The sequence below is a fragment of the Eucalyptus grandis genome, chromosome 10, assembly GCF_016545825.1.
Source record: "Eucalyptus grandis isolate ANBG69807.140 chromosome 10, ASM1654582v1, whole genome shotgun sequence".
Lineage (NCBI taxonomy): Eukaryota > Viridiplantae > Streptophyta > Magnoliopsida > Myrtales > Myrtaceae > Eucalyptus > Eucalyptus grandis.
The window spans coordinates 35,048,532-35,075,226 of record NC_052621.1 but is presented as its reverse complement, the minus strand read 5'-3'; the positions used below and the strand labels follow the sequence as shown (position 1 = coordinate 35,075,226).

At 40.8% G+C, this 26,695-nt stretch overlaps 4 protein-coding genes across 4 annotated transcripts; 1 reads left to right on the top strand and 3 right to left on the bottom strand.

Annotated features, from left to right (window-relative positions):
• LOC104423014 (nucleosome assembly protein 1;4) lies at positions 1-4,272 on the bottom strand. The gene is given in 13 exon segments (XM_010035470.3): positions 1-298; positions 301-325; positions 435-452; positions 552-768; positions 1,261-1,304; positions 1,388-1,571; positions 1,648-1,835; positions 1,914-1,975; positions 2,055-2,142; positions 2,306-2,398; positions 2,907-3,002; positions 3,296-3,339; positions 4,071-4,272. Coding segments are annotated over 13 exon segments (1,179 nt in total). The 5' UTR covers positions 4,147-4,272; the 3' UTR covers positions 1-254.
• Positions 4,273-7,022: 2,750 nt separating this feature from the next.
• LOC104423013 (heterogeneous nuclear ribonucleoprotein 1) lies at positions 7,023-10,152 on the bottom strand. Its single transcript, XM_010035469.3, has 6 exons — positions 9,694-10,152; positions 9,375-9,415; positions 8,333-8,496; positions 8,141-8,243; positions 7,895-8,064; positions 7,023-7,815 (listed from the first exon to the last, which is right to left on the bottom strand). The coding sequence occupies exons 1-6, from the start codon at positions 9,939-9,941 to the stop codon at positions 7,168-7,170; spliced, it is 1,374 nt and encodes a 457-aa protein (XP_010033771.2). The 5' UTR covers positions 9,942-10,152; the 3' UTR covers positions 7,023-7,167.
• Positions 10,153-16,201: 6,049 nt separating this feature from the next.
• Positions 16,202-21,445, top strand: LOC104423012 (5'-nucleotidase SurE). The gene is made up of 10 exons (XM_010035467.3): positions 16,202-16,682; positions 17,199-17,293; positions 17,556-17,623; positions 17,711-17,754; positions 17,867-17,944; positions 18,039-18,192; positions 19,336-19,488; positions 19,592-19,702; positions 20,021-20,086; positions 21,001-21,445. Exons 1-10 carry the CDS (start codon positions 16,405-16,407, stop codon positions 21,097-21,099), a joined length of 1,146 nt encoding a protein of 381 aa, XP_010033769.1. The 5' UTR covers positions 16,202-16,404; the 3' UTR covers positions 21,100-21,445.
• Positions 21,446-22,559: 1,114 nt separating this feature from the next.
• Positions 22,560-25,470, bottom strand: LOC104423011 (IQ domain-containing protein IQM4-like). Its single transcript, XM_010035466.3, has 8 exons — positions 25,120-25,470; positions 24,890-25,004; positions 24,523-24,588; positions 23,997-24,085; positions 23,830-23,917; positions 23,434-23,664; positions 23,214-23,315; positions 22,560-23,113 (listed from the first exon to the last, which is right to left on the bottom strand). The coding sequence occupies exons 1-8, from the start codon at positions 25,419-25,421 to the stop codon at positions 22,715-22,717; spliced, it is 1,392 nt and encodes a 463-aa protein (XP_010033768.1). The 5' UTR covers positions 25,422-25,470; the 3' UTR covers positions 22,560-22,714.
• Between the last annotated feature and the right edge of the window lie 1,225 nt (positions 25,471-26,695).

Sequence of the window (26,695 nt, the reverse complement as noted above, 5' to 3'; positions counted from 1 at the left end):
TTTCAGAAGCAATGATTTCTAATCAATCGATCATTTACATCAGACCACGAACATAATCGCCCTTACTCGATGGAAAAAAGTATAAGGAAAAGTGATCGGTGCATTTGCAGAACAAATATGTAATTAACAACAGAGGGCGAGAGTGTATTGTCAAAGAAAAACCATACACAAGGCAGATAGACAGTATCGCACGGGCCCTAGAGCTCCATGCTCAGTTTGGAAGAATCGACCACGGCAGGACAAAAGAACAAATGCTACTGCTGCTTGCACTCAGGAGGGCGCTCGCCTTGCTCTGTCCTCCCACCACCTGTGCTCGGCCACTCTTCTGCAGTTCAGATAAGGATGGGAGGTTCAAATTTAGCCAAGCTAATTATCCAACACTGTATCTTCTCAACATTTCATTCGAGAAAAGATTGGTGACGCATTCATCTCACCTTGGATCCAGCTGATGACTGCTACCACAAAATCACCAATAATAAATTAATTAGTATCTCCACCACGAAAAACCCACCAATCACAAGTGTAGAAATTCAAGTCAAAACAGTTATTACCTTCTTCTTGCTCTTGCTTTGCTCCTCTTCTTCATCATCTTCCTCATCGTCCTCATCATCTTCCTCATCCTCCTCGTCATCTTCCCCTTCATCATCTTCGTCTTCCTCACCCTCTTCGTCTTCTTCGCCGACTATGTCACCGATATCATCATCTTGAGCAGCCTCGCCCGTAAACCACGACACAGCATGAGGAATTATCTTATCGCGGATGGTGGAGCTGCATTATGAATAATAGCTTGAATTGTGCAAGAGAACAACAGTCAAGGCTTTAAATCAAGTTGTCCCAGTGGTAACATATGCTTTCCTCAAAAAGCAGGCAACTCCTCACACAGATAACCACAGTATTGCCATGTTTATTACACAGGAAATTACCCAACACAAACATCAACAAATACACCGCCTTTTGACTATAGCATTAGTCTCTAGAAATTAATAAGTAGCTTACAGGACAAACAAGAGATGGCTCTGGGTTAGTGATGATCTGAAACCCACCTTTTGGAGAGAACTCAAGCCAAGACACTAAAACCTGCTGACTACTTTGCTCCCTCCAATAGTCCCAAAGACTACATCCCGCTTTAAAACTACCTCAAGTAAAATTCTCTTTGCTCGACAAGTCAGGGAAATGGTAACACGCAGGCCAAGAAAATCCTATTGAAAATCAATGATGGAGGGTCAACCTTAATCAAGAAAGAAGAGATCATTGACTTACCCCATGTCATAATCCTGTTCCATTAAATTCTGCAATTCCTCTGCCTGTTTGAAACCAATATAAAGAGATTAAAAGACTCCACTAGAACAAAGCGTAATTCATTGCAACACTACTAGCGACATCATACCGCATCTTCATCTAATTCATCATCTTCATCATCATCTGGAATCTCTGGAGGATTGAAAAAATTAAAGAAGCTTTCACATTTTTCAATTTTGGTAATGGGTTTGGCGTTTTTTGAACCCTTTCGCGGCTTCTTCTTCAGCAGCTTCTCGGTCAAGCATTTCCCTGGATACCACTCAATCTCCGTCCTGAGAGTTGCACCACAAAGCATGAGCTATGGGAACCAAAGCTGCCTAAACAAAATATACGAGTAAAGCAACTTACCCAATAGCTTTCTCAAGAATAGGTTCATCATCATCATCGATCATGTGATATGTTTTCGTAAGCACCGAGTTCTTGAAGTATGGGTTAGCATCAAAGAAGAACTCAAGCTTAAAGCCCTTAGGTTTATCGATCTTAGAACACTTAATATCTTTTAAATACTTCAGAGCCCCCTCATCCCGATCAGAGATCTAAGCAAAGAAATAGAAAATAATCAGCCACGATTAGTTCTACCAGAGAGAACAAAAGGATGGTTCTGCATTCACTACCTCTTCTGCCAGAATTTCATTGGTCTTCATTGCAGTGAGCCAGAAGTTTGGCACACCTTTCTCTGCATTAAAATTTCAATAAGGAAAAAGAACACTCTGAGAAAAGTTCAGGACAACAACAGATACCCTCATAGAGACCACCTTCAGCGGATTTGTCCTCTTCTTCCACTGCAGAAGCTTCCTTTACTACTCCATCAACTTCAACAATTCCGTTGACAATTTCATATCTCTAAGTGCCAAAAAACAAAAGTGTATTAGCAGACACCAGAGAAGTCTAAACATCTAGAAGAATGGATTGCAATACCACCATTCAGATAAACATTTCCATCACTATGTGCCACAAGCTTCATCTTTGTCATGGAATATCACAAGTGAGAACAAATAATGCAGACCTTTGTATATAGGGGTTCGTACAACTTCTGGTATTTAGCTTCCAATGCTGCCCTCTCCTCAAAAAATTTAGCCTCCATCTCATCATGATGGCTCTGAAAATCACCAGTCACCAGCGTCAAAAACTTCCTTTCTACATGTTATGGGAAACTGTAAATTTCTTGACATGAATACACATTCTTGGGATTGGGGTATATGGTCGGCTTGACCACTATCAACCTGGTTAAGGGTATTGCCAGGGGCTTGAATAGACAAAAGGAAAATGTGTGTGTCCTTATCAGAAATAAGAACACACACGTATCCTCAGGAATTACACACTTCCTAGTTCTAGCAGTTACTGCGATAACTTTAATGCAAATCAACATATTCCATTGAACAAAAAATTAACTGGGGACATGCAAGTAAAGAGCTCCTCCTCTATACCAGCCAAATAAGACAGTCAACGAAACAACGCATGCAACTGTTCAACTGGCATTAGCCAAAATCAACTCACATGCATGCGTATACGAATAGGCATATATTGCCATGAAACCTACACGACTGTATAAAAATGGAATGACCATGAATTATGTGGTATTTAAAACACATCCAAGTACAAGAAACCTGAATTTCTTTTAGAGCCTCCACGCGCTTCCTAACATTAGGGGGAAGACTCTCTAGCACATCTGAATGCTGCCCAGCCAAGCTCTGCAACTTGTTCTGTAGAAATTATAATAAAAAAAGGAAAACTGTAACTAAAAGGAACAGCCGCAGGCAAAATAATGCAATTGAAACTCTGTAAAACACAACAAAACTCATGTTCTTATGCAACAACGTCTGTTCCGTTGGGAAGCTACATAGCAATTAATTCCCTGAGCAAGTACACGAAGTTACATGAGGACCATCAACTAACTCATCACCTTTTGAAAAGAAGGCGTCTTTTTACATGCTGCCCAGAGATTCCAACTCGCAACCGACAAATTACTTCAGGAAAAAGTTCCACAACAACTTACCTTGAGTGCATTGACGAGACCCTTGCGATCTTCTGCGCTTAGAGCTACAAACGCCAAAAAGAGGAAGGAATAAATAGGATTTCAAGCAATTGCTCATTAAGTGTGTGTGCACCAAAAAAAAAAAAAAAAAAAAAGACCACATTCAACTAAAGCACATGCAAAACGCAAGTCAGTTTCGCCAATACATTGACGAAGCAATCACCAAAAAAGACCGGTCAAACATAAAAATCCAATTCAGAGATGCACAACCCAAAAAGAAGTTATTTTGGATAAAGAAAAGAGCAGAACTGTTCCATCACTGATCATTCTAGCCTTCCATGTTCCATCAAAGCTAAATTCAATAAAACCTAGAACTTCCCAACGTAATCCGTCTGAGAACATAACACGACGAGGCTGGATACGATTAAAACACGCAACAGCAGATAATACACCCAGGAGGACACGCTCAGCCCGCGCTCGAATCGGACTTATAAGGCTGCCAGGACACGCGAAGCGCAAAACAGAGGAAGGCCGAACCCAAGGACAAGCAGCCACGCAAAAAAAAAAAAAAAAAAGAAGAAGAAGAACAGGTAAACTCTCGCCAGCCATTTCGGTACGGCGGGGCGGTCCCGATTCGCAGGACGCCGCGAAATTCACCGACCGAGGAGGCAATCGAAGGCCGCCGTCCCGGTCGGATGCGCGCGCGTTTCTTCCGTCCGATCGGCTCGCGAACATCGCGCGCGGGAAATGAGGGGAGAAAAAGGAGGAGGAGGAGGAGGTCGAGAGGAGTAGTCACCGGCGGCGGCGGCGGGGAGATCGGAGCGGAGCTCGGACAGGTCGAAGCCTCCGGCAGCGTCGGAATCCTTGCTCATGATGAGGCGCGCTGCTCGATCGGCCGGCGGGCGGGGGAAGCGGAGGAGGAGGAGGAGGAGGGGAGAGAAATTGGAGAGAAACCCTAGGAAAAGGAGGGAAAGTTTTTGCGGGGCAGAGGAGGGAAAAAAAAACGATGTTGATGATGAGAGCGAGAGAGAGAGAGAGAGAGAGCGCGCGTGGGCGCGTGGCGGTGGCTTCGTCCGTTTCTTTTTTATAAATTAAGAAATAATTTTTTGGTTGATTGATAAGCTCGAGAATAATACTATGAAACCATCGATTCTAAGGAGTTTTGCATTTATTGAGGTACGGATTGTCTCTCGTGTTATACCTACGGTTCGATTGCATTTATTATGCTTAATTAAGTGGATGGAAAGCATTTTTTGACGAGACCTTTTCAAAAAAAAAAAAAAAAAAAGTGTCGTTTTCACGAGGATGGCATTGGCGATTGCTAACGTTGAACTACGGTCTAATATGGGTTGAGATCAAATGAAACGCAGTGTGTCTTTGCATTACTCTATCGAGAAAAAATTCGGAAAATCTTTTGTGATCCTGTCACATGCATTGAATTATGTGAGATTAATTACATTTATATTTTGTCAATTTTGTGTATAAATAAGGTTCGTAACTTGTACCCGATTAATCAAATGAAGAAATATAGTCTTGAAATATAGTTGAACGATTAGAGTATGATGAGTCCTATTTATAACCATGGCGAGTCTTGTTCAATCGATGAGCATGTATTATGTAAATGATACTTTGTTGAAAATCTCAATTGAATATAACCTATTGAAAATGTCATGTTTGTAATTAATTTAATAATGCTATTTTTTGAAAAAAGAAAAAAGAAAAAAACTTCTAATACCCATTGTTTTAATAGTGGTTATATTTTATAGACATTGTCTACATGCAGCGAACGTTAGTGTGATTGATGTTCGTGTTTGTAATCCAACGTTTAGATTCCCATAGCCAGATTGGAGGAAAACATCACTCTTTAAAAATAAAATTTTGCATATGTTTGCGAATATACTAACAAAAGGCTTAAATTTTACTTACAGTCATGCTAAAACCTTTTTTCGGATCATTAAAACCCTAACAAGTGGTCACCCTGGCTTTAGTCTCGTCCGAGGCGCCGTTGCTACATGAACCATGTTGCTTCCGGAACTCTAAAAGTTGCCAAAAAGACGACTTGTTATCATGGAGGTCCAATTTTTTTTTAAGAAATTTAAACCCTGACAAGTAGTTACCCTGAAATATGAGTTGCACTGGATCACGAAACATACAAATCCCATGCTTGTCGAGCCCACCAATGAATAAATATTGAACTTGACTATAAAGCTACGTCAGATTCTTTGTTAAATATGTTTGAAACTGCTACTGTCCACGCAAGCCACCACGTCGGATGAAATTGTGATAGATTTTGGGTCATCAGCACAAGTTTAGGGTGTTGATGATATGAAAAAAAAATTGAGATATTAGTATTATACTAAGTAAAGTTTAGGCTTTTTGATGGAACTTTCCCAAGTCTCTTAGGGATAGTACAACTTTAGGGTGTTGATGATATGAAAAAAAATTTAGGATATTGGTATCATACTGAATAAAGTTTAGGCTTTTCGGTGGAATTTTCCTCGAGATCCATGTCAACTCCATTTGTCTATTATTGTCCATGCAAGTTGCCATGTAGGATTTTTAATGGGATAAAATTGCGTTGGAAGGTATTTTTGAGCCACTGATGTAAATACAAGGATTTTTGTGATACGAAATTGTTCTTTTAAATATAAGTGTCATTGCAGCCAAAATTTAAACTTTTTCAGTGCTATATTCCCAGTACATTTTGATCTTGGTTGTCTAACACCTACCGCCCACAATGAGAAAGTGACCTTCACGGCCATGTCCGAAAGGGCCAAGACAGTTGTCGCAGGATTTGGTGATTATGGTGCTATAATACATTTACTAATGTACTATAGATTATATATAATATGGAGAGGAGGGATAAACCTGCACACAAGTTTGCTTTTTCAAGAAATCAAGGTTTTCATTTCGTGCAAGCCACCCTTCTTTACGTCTTATTCCCATATCGTTTACATAATCATATTTTTACTAGCATATTATATGGGTAAACGTATACAGAAATATTTGTCTTGTTAGTTCTGACAGCATGTAATAGAGTTAAAAAATAATGAAAGAGACAAAGTCCTCTTCTGACTTAACTCGAAATGACACGGACATATGATATCGATATGCCCGAAGAGAGTTCAGCATTGTTTGTCTTTTTTCGACGGTAAAGAAAAAACGACTTAAATTCACCAATGTCCTCGTCGAAACTGTATAAATTAGCATTTATGTTTTATTGAGACGTGCAACTATAAGATGCCACCAGTTTTAAATGCAAGGAATTCCATAGGTACATTAGTGCTCCTTTCTCTCACTTTTTTCACAATCGTAAATCAATTTTACGACCTTTTCTACTTATTTACTATGACACATCCCAACCTTGTGGTACCGTAAAAGTGCTCGATCGTTCAGACACTTGTACCTGCGCTTGTTTACAGCTTCATTACTCCGTACAGTACAGCTAATAAAAGTTTGCATCCAGCAAAAGATACTTGCAATTTTGACGAACCTTGCTTCTTCAAGATTTTTTTTTTTTTTTATTTTCTGTTTTTCAAGACAATGTTGCCTCCACAGTTATTGTGCTGTCCATCGATGAAATTTGGTATAACCACTCTTAACACAGAATCCGTCTAAGGATAATGCATTTAATTTTTGTTGGAAAAAGGACAAACGCATCAGAGATCATGCCACTTTTGTTGAGGCAAGATCTGTTTTTCGATTGAAAAGCCGAAAGAATGTTTTTCCCGTAATCACCCTCTAAAAGAACAATAACAGCATCACCTATGTAATAACTATCAACCCAGGTGATTCAACCACTGATACAGCAGAAGGTCAAGAATGTCCAAATAAACAGGCTCATATTCATCCCCAATCATAGATTAAACAACACATCTCAATCTGTCTGATAATTACAAGGTGCCCTTTCTATCGGCTATGCTATTATTATGCACAGGAGAGGTGTTAATCAAGTAACAAGCCTTAACCGTGAGGGACAAACGTCCTTCCGTTCCGTGTGCATTGACACTACTCAAGCCAATAAAAATCTCATCTCCCATAAGGATGGTACCGTTCGGCCATTGCAGCCCCATTTGCTGCGGAATTATAGCCATATCCCTTACCACTGCCATGGATACCGCCGTTCCGCCGGTGCCGCCGCCGCCGCCACCGCCACCGCCACCACCACCTCTTCCATAGCCTCTATTACCAGCATAAAAACCGCTCGTGACATAACCACTGGGGGCACCATAGCTGCTGCTGCCTCCATAAGTGCCGCCACCATACATTGGGCCCCCAAAACTGTAGCCATAACCATATCCACCATAAAATGCAGCTGAGCTTCCACCGTAGCTTCCAATATAACTTCCATAGCCTCCATAACCGTCAAAACCTCCATAACCCCCACCAAAATTTCTGTTTACTTTCCCACCAAACCCATCTCCTGGATGATATTCTTTAGCGTAACCACCCGCACTACTGTTGAAACTGCCTCTGAATTTGGAATGGCTTCCGCTGTAGTCACTACCTCCCCTTTTTGGTTCGGCCTTCTTAATTTCCACCTAAACATTATGGTCAGTGCTATGTTAGAAGCTGCTCATCTCTGATGAAGTTCCCCACTGGTTAGGAATTATAACTCACCTGTTTCCCTCCAAGTTCATGCACTTTGCCTTCTGATATTATCCTTTCAACTGCATCTTCTTCGCCAAATGTGACAAACCCAAAGCCTCTAGACCGTCCAGTCGTGTGGTCTAGCATTATTTGATGCTCAACAACACTACCATAGAAAGAGAAATACTCCTTCAACTCATCTGCACAGTAAAGCATGGTGTCAACTAATAAATTCCCATGCCTCAGAGAGACAAAATGAAATGGGGGATATGCCACCTTCACTCAGGAATGCTGGGAGTCCACCGACAAAGATCTTTTTTGTCTTTAATGCTGATTTTCCTTCCATATCCTCCCGGGGGATCGTCCTCTTCACTTCTACCTGACATGATACAACATCCAAGAAAGTTCTAGCATGACAAGGAAGCTCTTTTGCACAGTAAATAAATTGACTCTGATAGAGGATATTACCTCTCTACCGTCTATGACGTGGCATTCCTCCAAAACCTTATCGGCAACTACTGAATCAGCAAATGTGACAAATCCAAAACCTCGAGGCCTTCCAGAATACTTGTCCGTCATAATCACAGAGTCAGCAATTTCTCCATACTTGCTAAAATAACTAGTGAATCTGTCTGGAAAAAAAAAAACAAAAAATACACAAAATGCTACAAGGTTGAACAGTGTATCGGTACTTATCTATATTCAAACAGATGGCATGGTCAACATTACAAATTGGTAATACTAGAAGCAAGTTTATGTTTTTCATGATTAAATATCCTGTTCTACGCTGCATCCACTCCTCATGCACCTAAAACCCATGTTTCAATCCTAAAACATGTTTAGGTGCACAACTACTAACACTTGCAATTATAAGTTATTACTGACGTGTGCATGCCATGTTTGAGGAGTGGTGCTGAAGCCAGAAGAATGCATTCAGTGAAACCAGAAGAATGCATTCAATGAGAACAGAAGACAGGAAACTATCCAAATAGATGAGTAGAAGATCTCTTTAGCATCACAATCAAATGGAAAAATGACAGTAAATTCAAGCAATAACTAGTTGAATTCAATCATAGGACAAGAATACACAGACAGGGGTTGTGCCAATTGTCAAAACTAAGTGTTGAGAAGTTGGTGAGATGCGTAGGGAAACAAGGGTCTCTGAGAGCAGCCAAGAAAAATCATCAAGATTCGCTACTCTGGATGGGACAGTGCGCAAGCACAAATTGAAATCTACACTGAGGACCATAGATGATTTGGGTACTTCCTATTATCCACTTCAAGGGACTTCTAGGCATTCCCCTGAGACAGAAGAATTCAAACTTCTTAATACGTATTGATGGCCGGCAAGTAATGTGAATTACGCTACTTATGCACTAGCTGGGTTCGCAACACTTAGCATTAGACAGTTTAATCCCCAATTTATTCTAATCGACAAGAGAACTTCCAAGTATAAACTCCACGTTCAAATTAATCCATGAGAAATTCAGTGATGAAACGCTTGACATACCTTCGGTAGTCTCCCAGGAAATGCCTCCAACAAAGAGTTTCCTATCACAAGAAGGCGGCAAAAAAAAAAATTTAAAAAAAAAAATGGCCAGAATTATTCTTCACTCGGCAATATCGGCGTCATCTTCTAATAGCTCAAAATTCTTTCTTTTCTATTTTTCGGTCGAATTCTAATAGCTCAAGTTCGCGCGCACAGATTCTAAGGAAAAGGAATCAACAAAAACCCAAGCGCGCCGCAGCAGCTTCGAAATTCCCCCAACTCCTCCAAAACTCTGCAAAAAATCTTAACCAGTCAACTCCCAAGACCCGAGCAAGCTAACCTCGAAGAAGAGTCACGGTGCTCCGCCGGACGCCTCCGGTCCGTTTCTTCGCCGCCGTCGCCGCCGCCGCCGCCGCCTCCGAACGAGTCCACGTCGCGCCCCGAATATCGCCGCTCCGTCTGCTGCAGCTGCTGCTGCTGCTGCTGCTGCTGTTGCTGCTGTTGATGGTACTCGTAGACCTCCTCGCCGCCGTCGAAGGCGAACGGGTTGTCCTCCTCGTACTGGCTCTGGCCTCCGTACTCCTCCATCTCCGCCGCCGCCGCGGGCTCGCCGGCCGGTGACGATCCTCGCCGCCGATCCTCCCCTCCTCGACGCGTGCAGGGCGAGAGCTGGCGACTCGAGGGCAGAGGCTCTCGCGCAGGTTGCTGGGGGAGCGCTCGATTGGATTTTTCCGACTGTTCGAAACCCTAAATCAGCGGTCGCGCCAATGCAGTGCGAAGCGCGAGCTGCGGCTGCTGTCAGTTGCTATTATTCTTCAGTTTTTGGTTGGACGAAAATAATAATTATGACCGGGAAAAGAGAAAAAGGGGGAAAAAAGGATAAATATTTTATATAATTACACGACAACAAATTTATATAGGAATATATAATATATGTGTATAGTTGGGAATTAATGAAAGGAAAGAAAAAATACAGGGGGAAGCGAAAAAGGAAATTGAAAGATTCTTAGCCCACGTCACTGTGCCGGACCTTTCCAAAAAGTGTCAGAATAAGTGGAATGGAAGACCGAATTTGGAAAAATTACGCATCATGATTTAACTGCCATTGTTGAGTGTTTATAATTTCGAAGAAAAATAAGGATATTAATTGGAAAGAGGAAAAAAAGGAGTTGCTTTTTACAGACTCGACCAAAATATAATATATATATATATATATAATTGGGAATTATTGAAAAGAAAGATAAAGAGACGGAGAAGGGAAAAAGGAAATTGAAAGATTCTTAATCCACGTCATTATGCTAGACCTTTCCAAAAGTGTCGAAATAAGTTGATAAAATGACGCATCGTGACTTGACTGCCATTTTTGCGTATTCATAATTTCGAAGAAAAACGAAAATATTAATTGGAAAGAGGATAAGAAGAGTTGCTTTTTCATTTTTGTCGAGAAAAATGACATAGATGTCCCACGAAGTTTGACCCACTGTACAATATCATCTTTAAACTTTTAATTTATTTAATGCGGTCCGTCAGTTTTAATTCAATGCGCAATATTATTAGTGCACTTTAATTTTGTTTAATATGACATTTTAACTTTTTAAATGTTCAATTTAATCTACGGTTTATATGAAATGTTCAATGTGTTCCTAAACTTGAATCAATATGAGGATAACATAGAAGTTTTTTATATAGATTGGGAACTAGATTGAATATCTATCAAAAATTTAATGGCCACTTTAAATAGATAAAAAATTGCAAGGACGACATTGCTTATAGGCTAATATTCATTGACCATATTGAATAAATTAAAATTTTAGGAACAACAAACTTCACACGTGATCTATCTAGTTCCCACTAATACACCTATGAAAACAACCTATACAAATGATATGCATCTCATAATGGATGCAAATATGGAGCTTGGGCAAGGGCAAGGCTTGGATTGATTCATTCTAGAAAAGTTGTCCAAAAAGTTTTAAATCTATTGCATTATTATCGATTCATAAACCTTATCACATTTGTCAAATAAGTTTATCTCGATCAATTTTGATTGAAATCATTGAAATGGACACAACCATCTTACACAATAGTGCCGACATTAATAATTTTTAATAATATTTTAATATTTTTTATTTGTTATTTTCATTTTCTTCTCATTTTCTTTTTCTTATTTCCCTTTCTCCTTTTTTTTTTTTGGGGGGGTTATTTTCTTTTCTTCTTTCATTTCCTTCTTTGAGCCACTGTCGAGTCTCGTCGATGGCCTGGCCTAAGCAAGAGCCACCCTTTTTGGGCGAGCATGGATTGCCCTCCACTATGCAGGAAAGAGTGACCCTCACCCTTAGCCAATCCAATGAGGGTGGCCCTTGCTAGCCTAGGTTTGGCCAAGCTTCTGCCAATCATCGACGAGGCTTGATGGGGGAAAAGAAAATGCGAAAAATATTAAAATATTACTAAAATTATCCACATCGGTATTTATCGTGCCATGTATGATTCCTACCATCTACATCAATGATTTATGATCAAAATTGACTTGATGGAATTAGGTGACAAAACGTAAGACTTATTTATCGATAAATTTATGACTAAATTAATAAGAGTATAATAAATTTAGCACTTTCAAAACAATTTTCCTGATTTCTCCCAAGAGGATACAGGTATCGGTAAATTCAACCCAAGAATCTAGTCGAACTTAGTCTCATATTTTCCCCCCCATTTCGAATGATAAATATATCTAATTATAGAGAAAACTCATGAATCTGGCATTAACCCTCACGTCCATTGGAAAAAAGAAAAGAAAAAGAAAAGAAGAAGATGTCCTTGACTTTCTGTTTATTATTTCGTTGAAATCACCCAGATTAGATCATCATTGAAATGCACGACACTCATCCCCAATTCAGACGACGACGACCCAACATTTTTAGCGGCTTTACTTATATCCACTGCGTCGAACCCCGTAATCATTTCCCGAACATCGTGGTCTTCGTGACCCGCGAGAGTATCGCAATGACAAGCGGATCAAGACAAGACGAATGCAAAAGAGTCAACGACAACGCGACCGACGCATCGGCAATCACGTGAAAAAGAGAGAGATCACGCACGCAGTAGAGGAATTAACTATGCAGTCTAGCTATAATTCCGCAATCGGGTGGAAATGTCGAATCCCAAATCCACTTTTATCTCCTCAAGCGGATCTATCATGCTTCTATGATTCACATCCAAAAGTAAGGAAGATCGATTCCCAATTTAATTCGATTTCAAAGTGGAATCAGGAATTAGATTGGACTGTTAGGTTCTGGTCTTACTAAACCGGTCACTTTTTTTATTCCATTAAGATTTTAGTTTAAATTTAATTTATGTGTGTGTGTTTAAGAAATAAAATAATAATTTTTTATGATTTATTGCTATTTTTAAGAAATTAAATATATTTTTAAAAAAGAGTCGGTTTGATCCGTCAATCTAGTCTAAGGAAGAAAACTAGACTGAAAATCACTAGTTCAACTTTCATGGAATCAAAAACTATATTGATACCTCTAAAAACAAGACCAAATCGGCTAGTCCAATTCAGTTTCCCAATTTGGACAATTCGACATGCTCACCTCTATTCATAAGGATTATTTTCCCTTTCATTTTTTACTCTTTTTGCATTGCTTTTTATCGTGGATTGATTCCTTAATGGACAAGTGCATTGTAAAATTTAAAACTTGACAAAATATAATGCATTAGAGGTCTAAAACTTTGAAAAAATTAAATTAAATTCTAAAATTTGTTACGATACGATCGAGTCTTGAAAACTTGCAAAAAGTGCGTTCAATGGAATGACATAATTGTACTAATTTAACATATTTTAGAACTTGATATATTTTTTGAAAGTTTTAACACTCAATTCAATTTTCATGACGAGTTTTAAGACTTTAAATATATTCATTCCATCCTAAATAAGTCTAAATTCATTTGAAGTTCAAAAGCTCTCTATCGGCCAATCCCTCCTCATCACAAATTGCCCATGATTATTAGATAGTTCCAACTCTCAACAGCGACGGGGCAACCAAAAGGATCTTGCACACTAGCAGCTCGCCTCCATTTGACATCTGACCTCGTGGAATCGATTCAACCATTGAGCAACAAGCCTGTGTGCATGCATTTTCTATCAGGCGCGCCATACGAATTCAATGCCTTAAATTTACTAACAATCTTATTTTCCCGGTGGCCGACATTTTGGTTTGGATATTTGCTTTTTTTTAAGGGGTATCAAGTCTGAGGAAGAATCCTTTTCAATTTCAACAGTTGAAACCAATCTACAGTTGTGGAGTCCACGTTGTGGGAATAAATCTGCATGCAAACCCAAATCCAATCCGGAAGAGAACGTGAAGGGTGCACCTTTTGGTCAGACGCATTGGGCCGGCCACACCATAAAAGGAGTAAATGAATAATTGGAGAGCACTGTTACATTACTCAATCCCTCCAGAGCCAGACCCACATCTCATCTGTATCCAGCCATCTTGTTCATGATTTTGCTTTGCATGCATGAAAAAGATAAAAAAGACAAAAATAGAAAAAAATCGAACCCAATTACTACATCTAATATAATCGTTCAGCAAAAAAAATTGCATGGCATCTTTCAATCCGGGACACTAAATCGATAAGTCGGTTGAGAGATACTATGCAAAGTATATATTAGCCTAGTAGGAGGGCTTTCACCTCCCTCTCCTACCTTCACTTGCCCGAACGGTTACTATACCGGCCTACCAGTTACTCAAACAAATTCCCGAAGAAGTCGCGGTGGACTCTACCCTGCCCCGAGAGATCCCCTTAATGCCCCAATATATCTAAATTTCATGTCCCAAAGTTTAGACTAAGCAATTCGAGGATGTACTGAAGTCCAAATGATTTAAAAATGTGTTTTCAAAAAATAACCATTTATATTGTTTATAAAAAATGAATGAATGATAAATATTTTGTTATTGATAATGAAAATATATTTTATCGATTAGTTATTTTAAGTAAAATGTTTTAAAAATTATATATTTTTTGCTAAATAAATGGAGCAGGGCGTGAATCTCTCCACCGGCGCGAGAATTTTCAATTTGATTTGAAAATAGTCATATTATATTATATTATATTATCTAAAGTGGGAGCGAATTAAGCTTTTGAGCAAAATTCGTATAAAGCATAAATGGATTCCCAGACCTTTCCCCCATAAAAGGCGAGGCCGTGGCGGGGCCCATCCCTTTGACGTCGAAGTCCGATCCGATCCGATCCGATCCAACGGCCGGGAAGTAAATCTAGTGGGCCGCGACAGCAGTTGAAAACAACCAAAAAAACAAAAAAACAAAAAACCGCGTTTCCTTCCTCCCCTGAGACAAAAGTCACGGGGGGGGCAACCCCTCGGCGACCAGTAACGGCCCGCCACGTGTCTCGACGCCCGATCCGCCTCCCCGGAGGAGCTTTTCTTTCGCCATCACCGCCTCGTCAGGTTAGCAAGGGACGAAGACGACGCGGCCCACAATCGTAATTACGCCGGGAATTACAGGACGAGCTGCCAGGCGATATCCGGGCAAGAGAACCGGTCACGTGCACGGTGGGGGCCACCGGAATCGTACGGCTCACGCGCTGCGAGAGGACATGCGTCTTCTTTAAACAGAGAATCCCTCCCTCGCTTAAACAAATGGCTTTTTTTCTTTTAACATCGAGAGTAGCACGTTCCGATGTATTACGCCATTAATGTTTTTACCCACCCATTTGTACCTAATGAATTAATTTTCTGAAAGAGGAATCGCTTTCTCTCGATTGAATTTGATTTATTTCTTTTTAAATCAGGGTGATTGTTGCTGGACAAAAGACGTTATAGTCAGGTATTATGTCACGCGAATCGGACCATTTATCAGGTCTTTAAAATGAGTGGCCCATGAATTCATGGTTTGATGTTACTTAGGCAATAAGACCTCGGGTTGATTTAAGAATCCAAAAGGATTTCATTTTTATTTATGGAGGGTTGAGTTGATATTTGCAATTAATCCTCTTCCTTTTTAGTGTCGGTGTCCTCGATAGTCCTCCATTGGAGTTGTAATTTATGGGATTTTGCACTAGAGGTTTTAGGTACTTTGATGGCTCTTCGCATTACACTCCAATGGTTTGTTTGGATGGATAGAAAATCTCACATTACAAAAGTACACAATCTCCATGCTAGGAGGCCTTAAATTTACGTAAAGAGAACAATTTAAGAGCTTCGATGGGCAACTTTTGATACCATCCACCAGTAAAATTTCACCATACTTTTGAAGAAAAGTTTACAGCAATGCCAAAAAGTAGTCGCTATGCTCTCTGTTCAACTTTAATTTTGAATTCTTAATTAATTTAGTTTAATATTTGCATTGCGTGAATTAAAGTTAAACCAATACAACTATCATAGTCAATCTAGTCCAATTGATATTTAGCACACCAATTTAACTTGATTGTTGGCCCACAATCGTTGACATGAATCCCGATCATTAGTAAAGAGTTTTGACATTCGATGAAGGACTAAACTGATTTAATTAAAAGCCTATAAGAACTAGGCTGAACGATACTAAAATTCGGCGACCAAATTAAAGGTTAGCTAAAGGAGAGTATGGATTGACCCAAAAAAAGAAGAGAAGAGCATGGAAACTTTTTTTTTTTTTTTTAATTTTGTTGCTAATGGAAGTTCAATGACTAAATCACTTTAATAAGGAGGAGAGAGGCCGAATTGCATTTTGCACAGGAGCTGAGGGACCTGCGAGCAAAAAAAGGGGGGCGCTGTCACTGCGACCCCACACTCTCTCTCTAAACCCGAGCCATTGGACTTTTTCTCTCTCTACAGTCGTAGGCTTTCCTCGCTTTCTCTCTCTTCCTGTATGACGCCGTTAGAATCGGTCCATCATCAATCTCCTCATCCTCCTTCTTCTTCTCTCTTACATCAAGCTCGCTCCTTTTCCCCTCTCTCTCTCTCTAGAATTTCATTGCTATTTCTTCCATCTCTCTCTCTCTCTCTCTCTCTCTCTCTACTGCTTAGAATCTGAATCTGCATTTCATTGCCATGGCGTCCGTTAAGGATAACCAGCTACCCCCGGGCCTGGTCTCCAACCTCCAGCAGGTCCTCGCCCGCCGCAAGGAGGAGGACGGCGGCGGTCCCGCGGAGCCGATCGAGCCTTCCACCTCGGACTCCGCCCCCGGCGGCGCCGGCGCCGACGATTGCTCGAAGCCGATCGTCCTCGTCACCAACAGCGACGGAATCGAGTCCCCCGGCCTCGCCTGCCTCGTCGAAGCGCTCGTCCGCGAAGGCCTCTGCAATGTCCACGTCTGCGTTCCTCAATCGTGAGTCTCCCTCTCTCGCTCGCTCGCTCTCTCGCTCGCCGTTTGGAATTTCTCTCGGCTTCGTCGCTCGTCCTTCTTTCGTCGATGCTGGTCTTCTATTTGGATTGGCGTGTGATGTTTCGCATTTCGATTAAGCTTGCTTCGGTTTCTATCGTTGCCGGAATTATTCGGCCGTATCGTCTCTGCTTGGAATATTTTTGTCTTCTGCTGCGATCGAGTACCGAGATTCTGGTTGTTCGGCCGTTCTATCATGACGTTACCTACCACTATGCTTGCGACGCTGATTTCAATCAGCGCAGTGGTTATTAAAAATGACGTTTTTTTCGCTCCTCATTATGTCAATTTTCCTCAGTTTTCTTTGCACTTGTCCCCCTTATTCAATTGAGCGGCGACATTTGCTTCTTCCTTTTTCTGTTCATCTCTCTTGTATTGATTTTGGCTCTGGGAGGATGCTTGGTACGTTGCTTTCAGTTTCTATTAGTGATTGTTTAAATGTTTCATTTTGGCATTGTTTAGGGACAAATCGGCCTCCGGTCATTCTGTGACTCTTAGAGAAACGGTGGCTGTGACATCTGCCGAAATAAATGGCGCCGTGGCTTACGAAGTTTCGGGTGGGGCTGCTACTCGTGCTCATGACTTTCGATGATTTATGTTGCTTTTGCTTTAGGGAATCTGAATCTATGAAGTGCTTAAAATATGTTCAAAAGTTATAATTGTGGCCACATCCAGGTCTGAGTATTTTCGAACCAAAGTACGAATGCTATTTATTGAAATCAGATCTGTAAATTTTGCTTGTACCATATGCGAGTAACGTGGTGAAGTTGAAACTGCTTGCTTATAGCCGTATTCCTTTGGCATTTTACTTTTGGGCAGGGACTCCTGTGGATTGTGTCTCATTAGCATTATCTGGAGCACTTTTTTCATGGTCGAAGCCTTTATTGGTTAGTGTCTGATGCTGCTAGTGTAATTCTGTCCTTTGGTTTTAATATTGGACCTGTTTGAAGTTTTAATATTTTCTTCATATTCAGGTTATTAGCGGAATCAATAGAGGTTCAAGCTGTGGCAATCAAATGTAAGCATAATATGCTTGTATTTTCTGAATTGATGAAGCATAACTATGCTGTAGACTTTCAGAAAACAATGAGTCGTTTCACTGTGAAAAGTCTGAATTGAGACTCTGGCAGGTTTTACTCTGGTGTCATTGCTGGAGCTAGAGAAGCATTAATTTGCGGTATACCATCTTTGTCCATATCGCTGAACTGGTAAGCTACCACCCTTTGTACTATTTGAACATATTGTCTTCTTCTTTTTCTTCTTCTTCTTTATAAGTTTTTCCTAAAGATTCAATGTTTATAGGAAAAAGGATGAGAGTCAAGAAAGTGATTTTAAGGACGCAGTCGCTGTCTGCTTACCGTTAATAAATGCAACTATCAGAGATATCGAAAAGGGAACTTTTCCAAAAAGTTGCTCGTTGAATATTGGAGTTCCAATATCTCCTTTGAACAATAAGGTTTGTGTTCTGAAGTTCCCTGAAATGTGCTGGGACTAGTATATGCATGGTTTTTTGTTATCCTATCTTGTGCGTATAGAACTGTGTATGAGATGACATTTGTTGGCTATGACTTGTGCACATCGGTTCCTCTGGATAATTCCATGTTTTTCTACTTTAATAATTCACAAATTCCAGCAATGGCTGAATGCATGCACAGCGATTGATCCTTGTTTTGTTGAAGGATTTTATACTTTAATCACCCCTCTGTAGGTTAGGTGGCATTCGTAGGCCTGAAACATTCGGATGGTCAGAGTTATCTAATGAATGTTGCAATATGTTATCTCTTCTCACCTTTTGTTGGCATGAGTTGATTTTAGGAAGTCACTTCATCTGGTGATTAGCTTTTCGTGCACTTTAATCACCTCATAAAATGCATAGTTGGCAGAAGCAGAACATCATTTTCTTTTCTTTCTACTCCTATTTATGACTTTGCATCTGCCCAAATTTCCCTGGCATGCTGGTACATGGCAACACCTGATTGCTCATATGCGCAGTGTGGAAACCTTACTGCAGAGGGATTTCTAGACCTGAAATGTCTCTCTGAGTTGAAAAGAAAACATTTATTTACTGATAATAATTCGCTGAAAAGTACCAGCGAAAATATTTATTTAGCTGAAGATCTTCTTTATGTTGAGGGCAAACGATTGTGTTACTATATTATGTTCTTCAATTCTCTCTTGGACATCGATCTCAGTTGATCTGCAATTCTTAGTAATCGTGGCAGGGGCACCTCGTCGTTGTTGATGGTCAATCAAATTTGTGCATGGCTTCCAGTTTTTGGGAGCTCAGTATAGTATTTAATCTTCAGCATTTGTTAATAGTATGATCTGATTCAGATATTGATGCTTTTGAGCTTGTGCTTTCATCTTGAGCGTTCATTTTTAGTGAAGCAATAAGAATTCCCTGTATAGCTGCATAACTTTTTAGTCTATGAATTTCCTAATACGCTGTAGGAAAAAGTAATCATGAAAGTAATCATGCTTTTGCATGTTTCTTTGGCATTCAATGCCTTGTTGAACATGGAAGACAACACTGACTCTTCTTCAAAATATTTTTTTGCATTGGTTGTCTGTTTATATGCTACTTATACTTGATTGACAGGGTTTCAAAGTTACGAAGCAAAGTTTATGGAGATCAACTCTGAACTGGCAAGCTGTTTCAGCTAATAGGCATCCATCTTCTGGGCATTTTATGTCCAATCAACAAAGCCTTGGTCTCCAACTTGCGCAGCTCAGTCGAGATGCATCTGCTGCTGTGAGTACCTTAAATTGAGGAGCACTGCCTATGTGTTGATTGTGTGGGCAATTAGGCTGTGGCCATTTGATTCACCTCTTGTGACATCCATTACTCCTCTCAGGGTGCAGCTCGGCGTTTAACCACACAGAGGAAAAGTCTTGTTGAGATAGAATCAGTTGGTGCTGCTGGGAAACCTGACACAAACCGAGTGAAGAAGTTCTTCAGATTAGAGGTAAGGAGAAGTTAATAACTTATGTTGTTGCTAAAAGTAATTCATAAACACCTAGCAGATTTTGCAATCATGAAAAACTATATCTCGATAATTGCATTTGCTATCTGGTCTCCATTGGTTACAGCATCTTTTTCTGTGTCTTGCTACAATGTATATAGTCAGTCAGTGTTTTCACGGCTGAATTGGAAGGTTTTCTAAAAGGATCCTGTTAATCTGGGTAGCTTGGCTGTCCGACATTTCGAACTGATTAACTTCCTGTTAAATAGTTTTCTGTACATGAAATGTATGTTGATTGTTGGTATTTGTGCGAATACACAGTTCATGCACAGAGAGCAGGGCGATGCAGATGAAGAATTGGATATCAGCGCTCTGGAGAATGGATTTGTAAGTTTATCTATTGTGCCTCCTTTCTTTGAGATCTTCAAATTGCACAAATGAAATATTTAACTGAAGTCCCAGCATGGCTGTGCACGATTCTTTCACACCTAATCAATGGGAAAGAAACCTATCCTTGGATTTACTTCTTCATTGATATGGATTAATTACTCTTGTCTATGGTTAAAAAGATATTATAGGTGGCTTATAGCAATCTGTTAATCACAACTTGGTTAATGGATGGAGTTGAGAAGGTAGGAGTTCTAGAACTGACTATCAAGAATCGCTGCTGTAAAATTTTGGTGGTAAGCCAATAAAAATTCGGAGGATCATGTAGTTATGACAAATCAGATGTTCTATTTTAAACTTGAAATAAGTGACCACTTTCTGCATGGAGGAATCAAGTGGATAATTTTATCTTGGTGGCTACCTGGAAAAGACGTGGATTAATTTTGGCACACCCTTGCAATCTTGTGTGCCTCTATTTGGGAATTGTGCATCTATCGAGAAATTTTGATTGATTCTGTTCTCCATTGGGTTATCTTCTTTTCTGATAGACTTTGGATGGTTGGAACTCTGCTGATCATCCCTGAACTTGCTTGGATGCTATAGTTTTTTGATGTCATGATCTAATTCCGGTGCAATAATTATGTCATACCTCAATTTTCATAGTTGATCCATAATAGGACACTCATTCATAAGCAGACACCCCTGTTGCACAAATGTCAGGAATATGACTATTAGAAGCTCTTGCCACTATATACAATAGGATGCTATGGAAAGATCAAAGTCCTTTTTAAGCCGGAGACTAAGTGAATATGCTTGTAACGAGACCGCTGACAATGAAGTACTTTTTTGGTTGCTGGGATGTCTCACCTCAAATGTCCACCTTCTTCTAATTCATTGTCTCTCCAATATGACAGGTTGCGGTCACGCCTCTATCGCTTTCTTTAAAGGACCAGGAAGACGCCACAGCTGCTACATCGGACTGGATTTTATCTTTGCTTCGAAGAGAGCAATAAGGATTTGCCGAATTCAGCGAACATGCAATCATGTATACATCCGAGATTGTAATGCTAGACTAGTTCTCCATTGATTTAAGATATGCTTAATTTTTTCGATACGTGTTTCTCTAAGTTATTGTTCGCCATCTAATTATTGGTAGGTTTTGTGTGGGGGTTTGCAGTTTCTTTTTGACAATGGCCGAACTTGAGCACAGGGGTTCAGAATACAGACCCTCTGTTTTTCCAAGATTGTTTTGTTGTCGCTTTTCCTGTTGCTTTCTTTCTTCACTTTAGCGGAAGGAAAATTGGTATTTTTGCATTCTGGTTCTTGACACTTGAATGATTGATCTGTCTACTTTGAGTATTGAGTAATCTATCTAGGGCATGCCTGCTTTACCCTTCTTTCATGGCGGGAGCTGAACTTTTCCAATCCAGGTCTGCTCATGATGTCATTTCCTTTGTTCCAAAGACATGATGAACACGGTCCTTTCGTATCAGTACAATTGCATCATCACCCTTGTGGGACAAGCAGATGCTCTCTGCGTAATGATCGACATCACTAATTAGAATCTGGCGGAAGAAATTGAATGCATTGACCGGAAAAAAGTGGCAATGCCTTGTCGGATCCTGTTTGCGAAGGAATCGGACTGTTCCTACTTTCCGAAGGAGTACATAGCATTGAAGGAGATGAACTTTTAAATTTTTAATCACTTAAGACTACGAGTATGTGAGCCACCAAGCTTCACATGAGTCGTCCTGTTAACTAACCTTTCCGTACTTCAAAAACTGCCGGTATATGCATGTGCCCGTTGCGTATGCAGTGGCATTCTTCTTACCTTGTCGAGAGGACATATGACTTATCGACGTATTTGATGCATTGCTTGTTTGTGACAAAGGAGAGTGCCGGATGTTTTTCATTGAAATATGACCTTACCTACTTATGTTTGCAAATTTCATTTTCAGCTTTACATCTTCCCTAAAATTTCAATTCAGGGTACATCAAGGATAATTGCGACGAGAGATCCACGGCACGACGGTCATCGTGGGCGTGCTACCAACTTTGAATTATGACCAAGAAAAAGAGACAAAGCAAGTGATCAAAGCGTCAGGGGAACTCCCTTTATAGCCAGTCTTCCTCAACGATGCGGGGAGACGACGAAACGAGACTAGGGAATAGCTCGACCTGCCTACACGTAGATGACATTTGACTGAGTTTGATTGGCGGAGTTGTTCCCATGCATGCAAATTTACTAGATTAGTACGACATTTCCTCCTCGACGACCCGTTGTCCTCGGATTTTCCCCACACCCCAAGTTATCGTTGTTGGAAAAACATCGCGCGAAGCAGTTTGGAAAATAGAATATTTGACCGACGCAAAATCCAATGGAAATTTCTGTAGACAATGGCAACGCCTGTGTGGCGGGAAGTGAGATCTTAGAAATGATACAAATGAACAAATAAAGAACCGTGTCGGCTTGTGTGGTGATGATCTACAACGTGTTATTCTGTACCATTTGGGGACCTATGTCAGGCCTAAGTATGTCGTCTCTGCAATGAATTTTCCCGGGACCGGAACGCGTCAAAATGGGCTGATCCGTCGAGATGGGGGAGTGTATGTGGCGAATAATGTACACTAGGGGCCGGCTCGCCCCATGTGGGCGATCCGAGGCGAGAGGTGGATCCCAGGACTGGGCCGTGGCGACGGGATAGGACCGTTACAGGTTAAGAAACCGTTGGTGCCGCAGCTCCTCGGGGATAGCTTCACTTGCTCGAGCGCCTGGAACTGGAGGCTCGACGGGTACTCTCTCATTAACCCGATTCGCGGGCCCACTCCCGTGCTCCATTTCTGCCCCGGCGGCTTCCCCGACTTACAGGCCGGTTTATCTTCCTCGGCCTCGGTTCTGTCGACAGCCTCGTTGGATATGCTGGAGATTGCATAACTTGCAGTTGGTCTGTCCTTGCGGTCTCCAGGGGATTCGGACAGTACCTCAAGAGTAAGTTTCGGCGGAATTTCATCGTCCGCTGCACATCGCTGTGGCATACAAGAATGGATGTGAGTTTGAAACTAGGGAAGAAATGGTTTAGCTCAATAAAAAGCTTCTTAATTCATGCCCAAGACGTCAGGAATTCACCTCGACATTGGTCAAGTCCACATTGTGTTCTCGAAGATAGCTGATGAACTCCATGAAATTCTCTTCTGTTGGGTGGTAGTGACCACTGTAAGGCCATATCGCCTGCAATATGAGCGAATGAGAGATGATAAGGAACATCAATGGTCACGACCGATACATTTTCTTTAGATCGAAGCTGCTGGTGCGGGCATATATAGGTGTCTGTCAAAGTTGAGGGTACCTTGAGGATGCCGTCATGTGCGACCAATCTTCCAGCTGCGGTGGCGGCTCCTCCCGCCAAGAAACTGGAGTGCTGAAATTGGCCTTTTTTCTTCTGCCCCACGTACAATTTCCTCGACGTGCTTAGGACAAAGATCCATTTCGATCCCTCCACCGTGTTGAGAGGCACGCCGCTTTGCCCATACAAAAGCTTTCCCTTCTCTATGACCACTTCAAAAGCTTTCCTCTGTTTCTGCGACAAAGACAAAGCATGAACCCATATAAGACAATGGAGTGTCAAAGACGAGCATTGGTTTGGCCATAATATCATGCCTTAGCAGCCTATTTGTTAACTCCGTTACGGAAAACGGAGCTTCTCTGGTCAAAGCAATTTGATTTCTTACTCTGCTGTACTTACAGGTCCAAGATATTTGATGCGCTGATGCTTAAGAGCGTTCCTTGAGCACTTTTCGAGATTCAGTTCTTTTCCATCTCCGATGTCCAACCTTCAAATTTTGCAGATGCGAAGTTAGAAGCAGATCCTGGTATGCCATGCCGTAAGTTTGTTGTTTATCAAGGATTTACCAGTAAAAGAAAGGTTGTGAGCTCTCACTTGCAAACCAGACATTGTAGTAGAACTGCAGATTGTGTCCGTAACGATGCAACGGGTCAATCTGCAGAAGATGAGAAAAGTTCAAAGGTTAATTAATCCAATCGCCTTACTTGATTGATGTCAGATCAGCCCCACAAGAGACATTCAAAGACCTTTGAAATCAAATTCAGAGGGTTTAAGAAGTTTTCATTGGTGGTTGATGACATCAGGGGGAGACAATGGTACGGAAAGCAGGGAAATTAGTCAAAAAAACTGTTTGTATTGATTAACATGGTTCTCCGTTCTCATCTTGGAAAAATTCTTCTCTCAAAAGAACTAGTTCCACTCAGGTCAGCTGATCATTACTGTCCTCACGCTAGTTGCAAAAACAAAGGTTAATTTGCCACGACAGTAATTGTCAATGCGGTAGTACTTCTGTTAATATGCGTAGTCAGAAAAAGCCCGCAAAAATAGGGAAAGAACATGATTGTCCCTAGGGCATTAAGAACAGGTGCTTACAGCTTCAAGCCAATGTCTTAAGGCTAGTTTCTGAGCTTTCTCATCCTTGGAAAGACCCTTCCCTACCTGCAAATCCCAATCTGAATCATACACGAACACCTCGGACAACAAAAAGAAGAAAAAAATTGCATTTTTTTCTGCAGTTGTTGTTGAGAAGATTGACCCTAGTAAAGAAACAAAAGCGATCAAAAATTTCCTCGACATGGAGGAGAGGATGAGAATGAGAAAGGAATTGGGGATTTTAGCTAATAAGGTCAAGAAGGGCAGCATATATAGATGGGAACAAGTCAGCAGTGAAAAGTAAATATTAAATGATAAGAATGAATTCAAATGGTGTGCAAAAAGGAAAGAACAAGAAGAAAAATACCTTTGCAGCTCTTGTCCTTGCCCTTGCCCACCTTGAGACAGCAGTTTCCGGCTTTTCAGTGTCGTAGTAAGAGATGGAGCTTTGTCGAAGCTCTGCGAAGTCCAACCATTTCCACCTGCAACACATCAGTAGAGACATTTGCATGATGACAAAATCCATTACAACCCAGAGAAGAAAAACAGTTTAAACTCTTGGAACATAACTGCAAGTAGGGATCAACTAGACCTTACCAGAGCTCCTCAACAACAATTGCGCCATCCGCAAGGGTCCGTCTTGTTCGGTAACTCTTGTAAACTTTCTGAAGCGTGATGGCAGCCTCATTGAGCTCATTGGCCGGTGTTGGAGAAATCAAATCCTCGGACTCAGATATTGTCTTGTTGGAATAACACGAGCGGATGAACTTGCACTCATCATGGGAGTATTTCGCTTCTAATTTCTCAGACTTACGCCTCTTAGGGCGCTTCTCCTTGGAATCATCCGACCTGGTAGCTCCATCCAAGACCCTTTTGCAGCTAATCTTTCTCCACGCCATCTTTTCGTATTTCGTGTAGTGATCAGCAGGAGGTTACTTCTATTACCTCTGCTCTGTCTGCATTTCCAAATATCAAACAGTATGATCAGTGATTCGAGATTTTGTTATAAACGAAAGATGCAGAGTGCCATGCTGCCATCTGATGAAATATTCAGAGTCACGACCTTGATATAATTGAAGAGAACATTTTGATCTGGAATTCAATCTGAATCAGTAATAACAATCTCAGTTCTTATCTACTGGAAGGAGTGCAGACATCCTCATTTGATCTAGCTCTTCATTTGAATAATATTCTGTCTTGTAATGTCCCACTATTATCATCAAACTTATGCAGCAAGAAGAAAACTTTGAACTTTTGCAGTTCTTGGAATCTCAGAATTACTCAAATGAGACGATTAAAAAAGCACAACATTCCTTCCATGAATAGAAGCTGAAAAGCCAAGCAGATAATTTCTGCATGACTCAGCAGTCCAAGAAGCAACAGGATTACAAAAATCACCCTCAGGTACAATGAACACAATCTGAAAATAGCCAGAAAGTGAATGACACCATGTCCCCAGGGAGAGGGAGAGGGGGAAAGAGAGAGGGAGAGAGAGAGAGAGAGAGAGAGAGAGAGAGAGAGAGAGAGAGTCTTACCTCAACTAGGCTCAAAGGGCAAAAAGCTAAGCTCCTTTCAACCAAACAAAACATCAGTGTTCCTATGTCTTTGAATTCTACCAAACCGACCAGGTTCCCTTTTATACAAGCAGCCAGCCACAGGAACGTGGAGCCCACGCTGATCGTGCAAAAGACACAGCATTTAGACGGGGGCTTACCACTAGGAGATGACCTCGTACCGTGCGGGTAAAGGCCATTTACTTCAAGTAGCAGAGTCGTTGGCTTTATTGCAGTGAATCTACTCTGTAATTTTTATCTTTTTTTGCAAAAGTAGAATGAAATTTTCTTGTATCTATTGCTAGTGACATCCTGTATCTTACGGTACATCGCATTATTTGTAATTTTTTCGACGGTAAGAGACTTGACCTTGTAAGTCACTTGTCCCTCATTTGGATTGGAGGGTTGAAGTGAGAGAGGGCCGAAGTGAGAAAGTTTTTACTTTTGAAGATTTTCTTAAGACGTGAAAGAAAAGATTTATGTATACTTCAAATGTTTAAGAATATTCGGGGTTGACCAATGACCAACTTCAATTTTGAAATTTTAGATTTGATTGACCGATGCGTCTCGTACAACTGGTTTACCACAAGATGGTTTTTAACGGACTTTTCGACTCATCT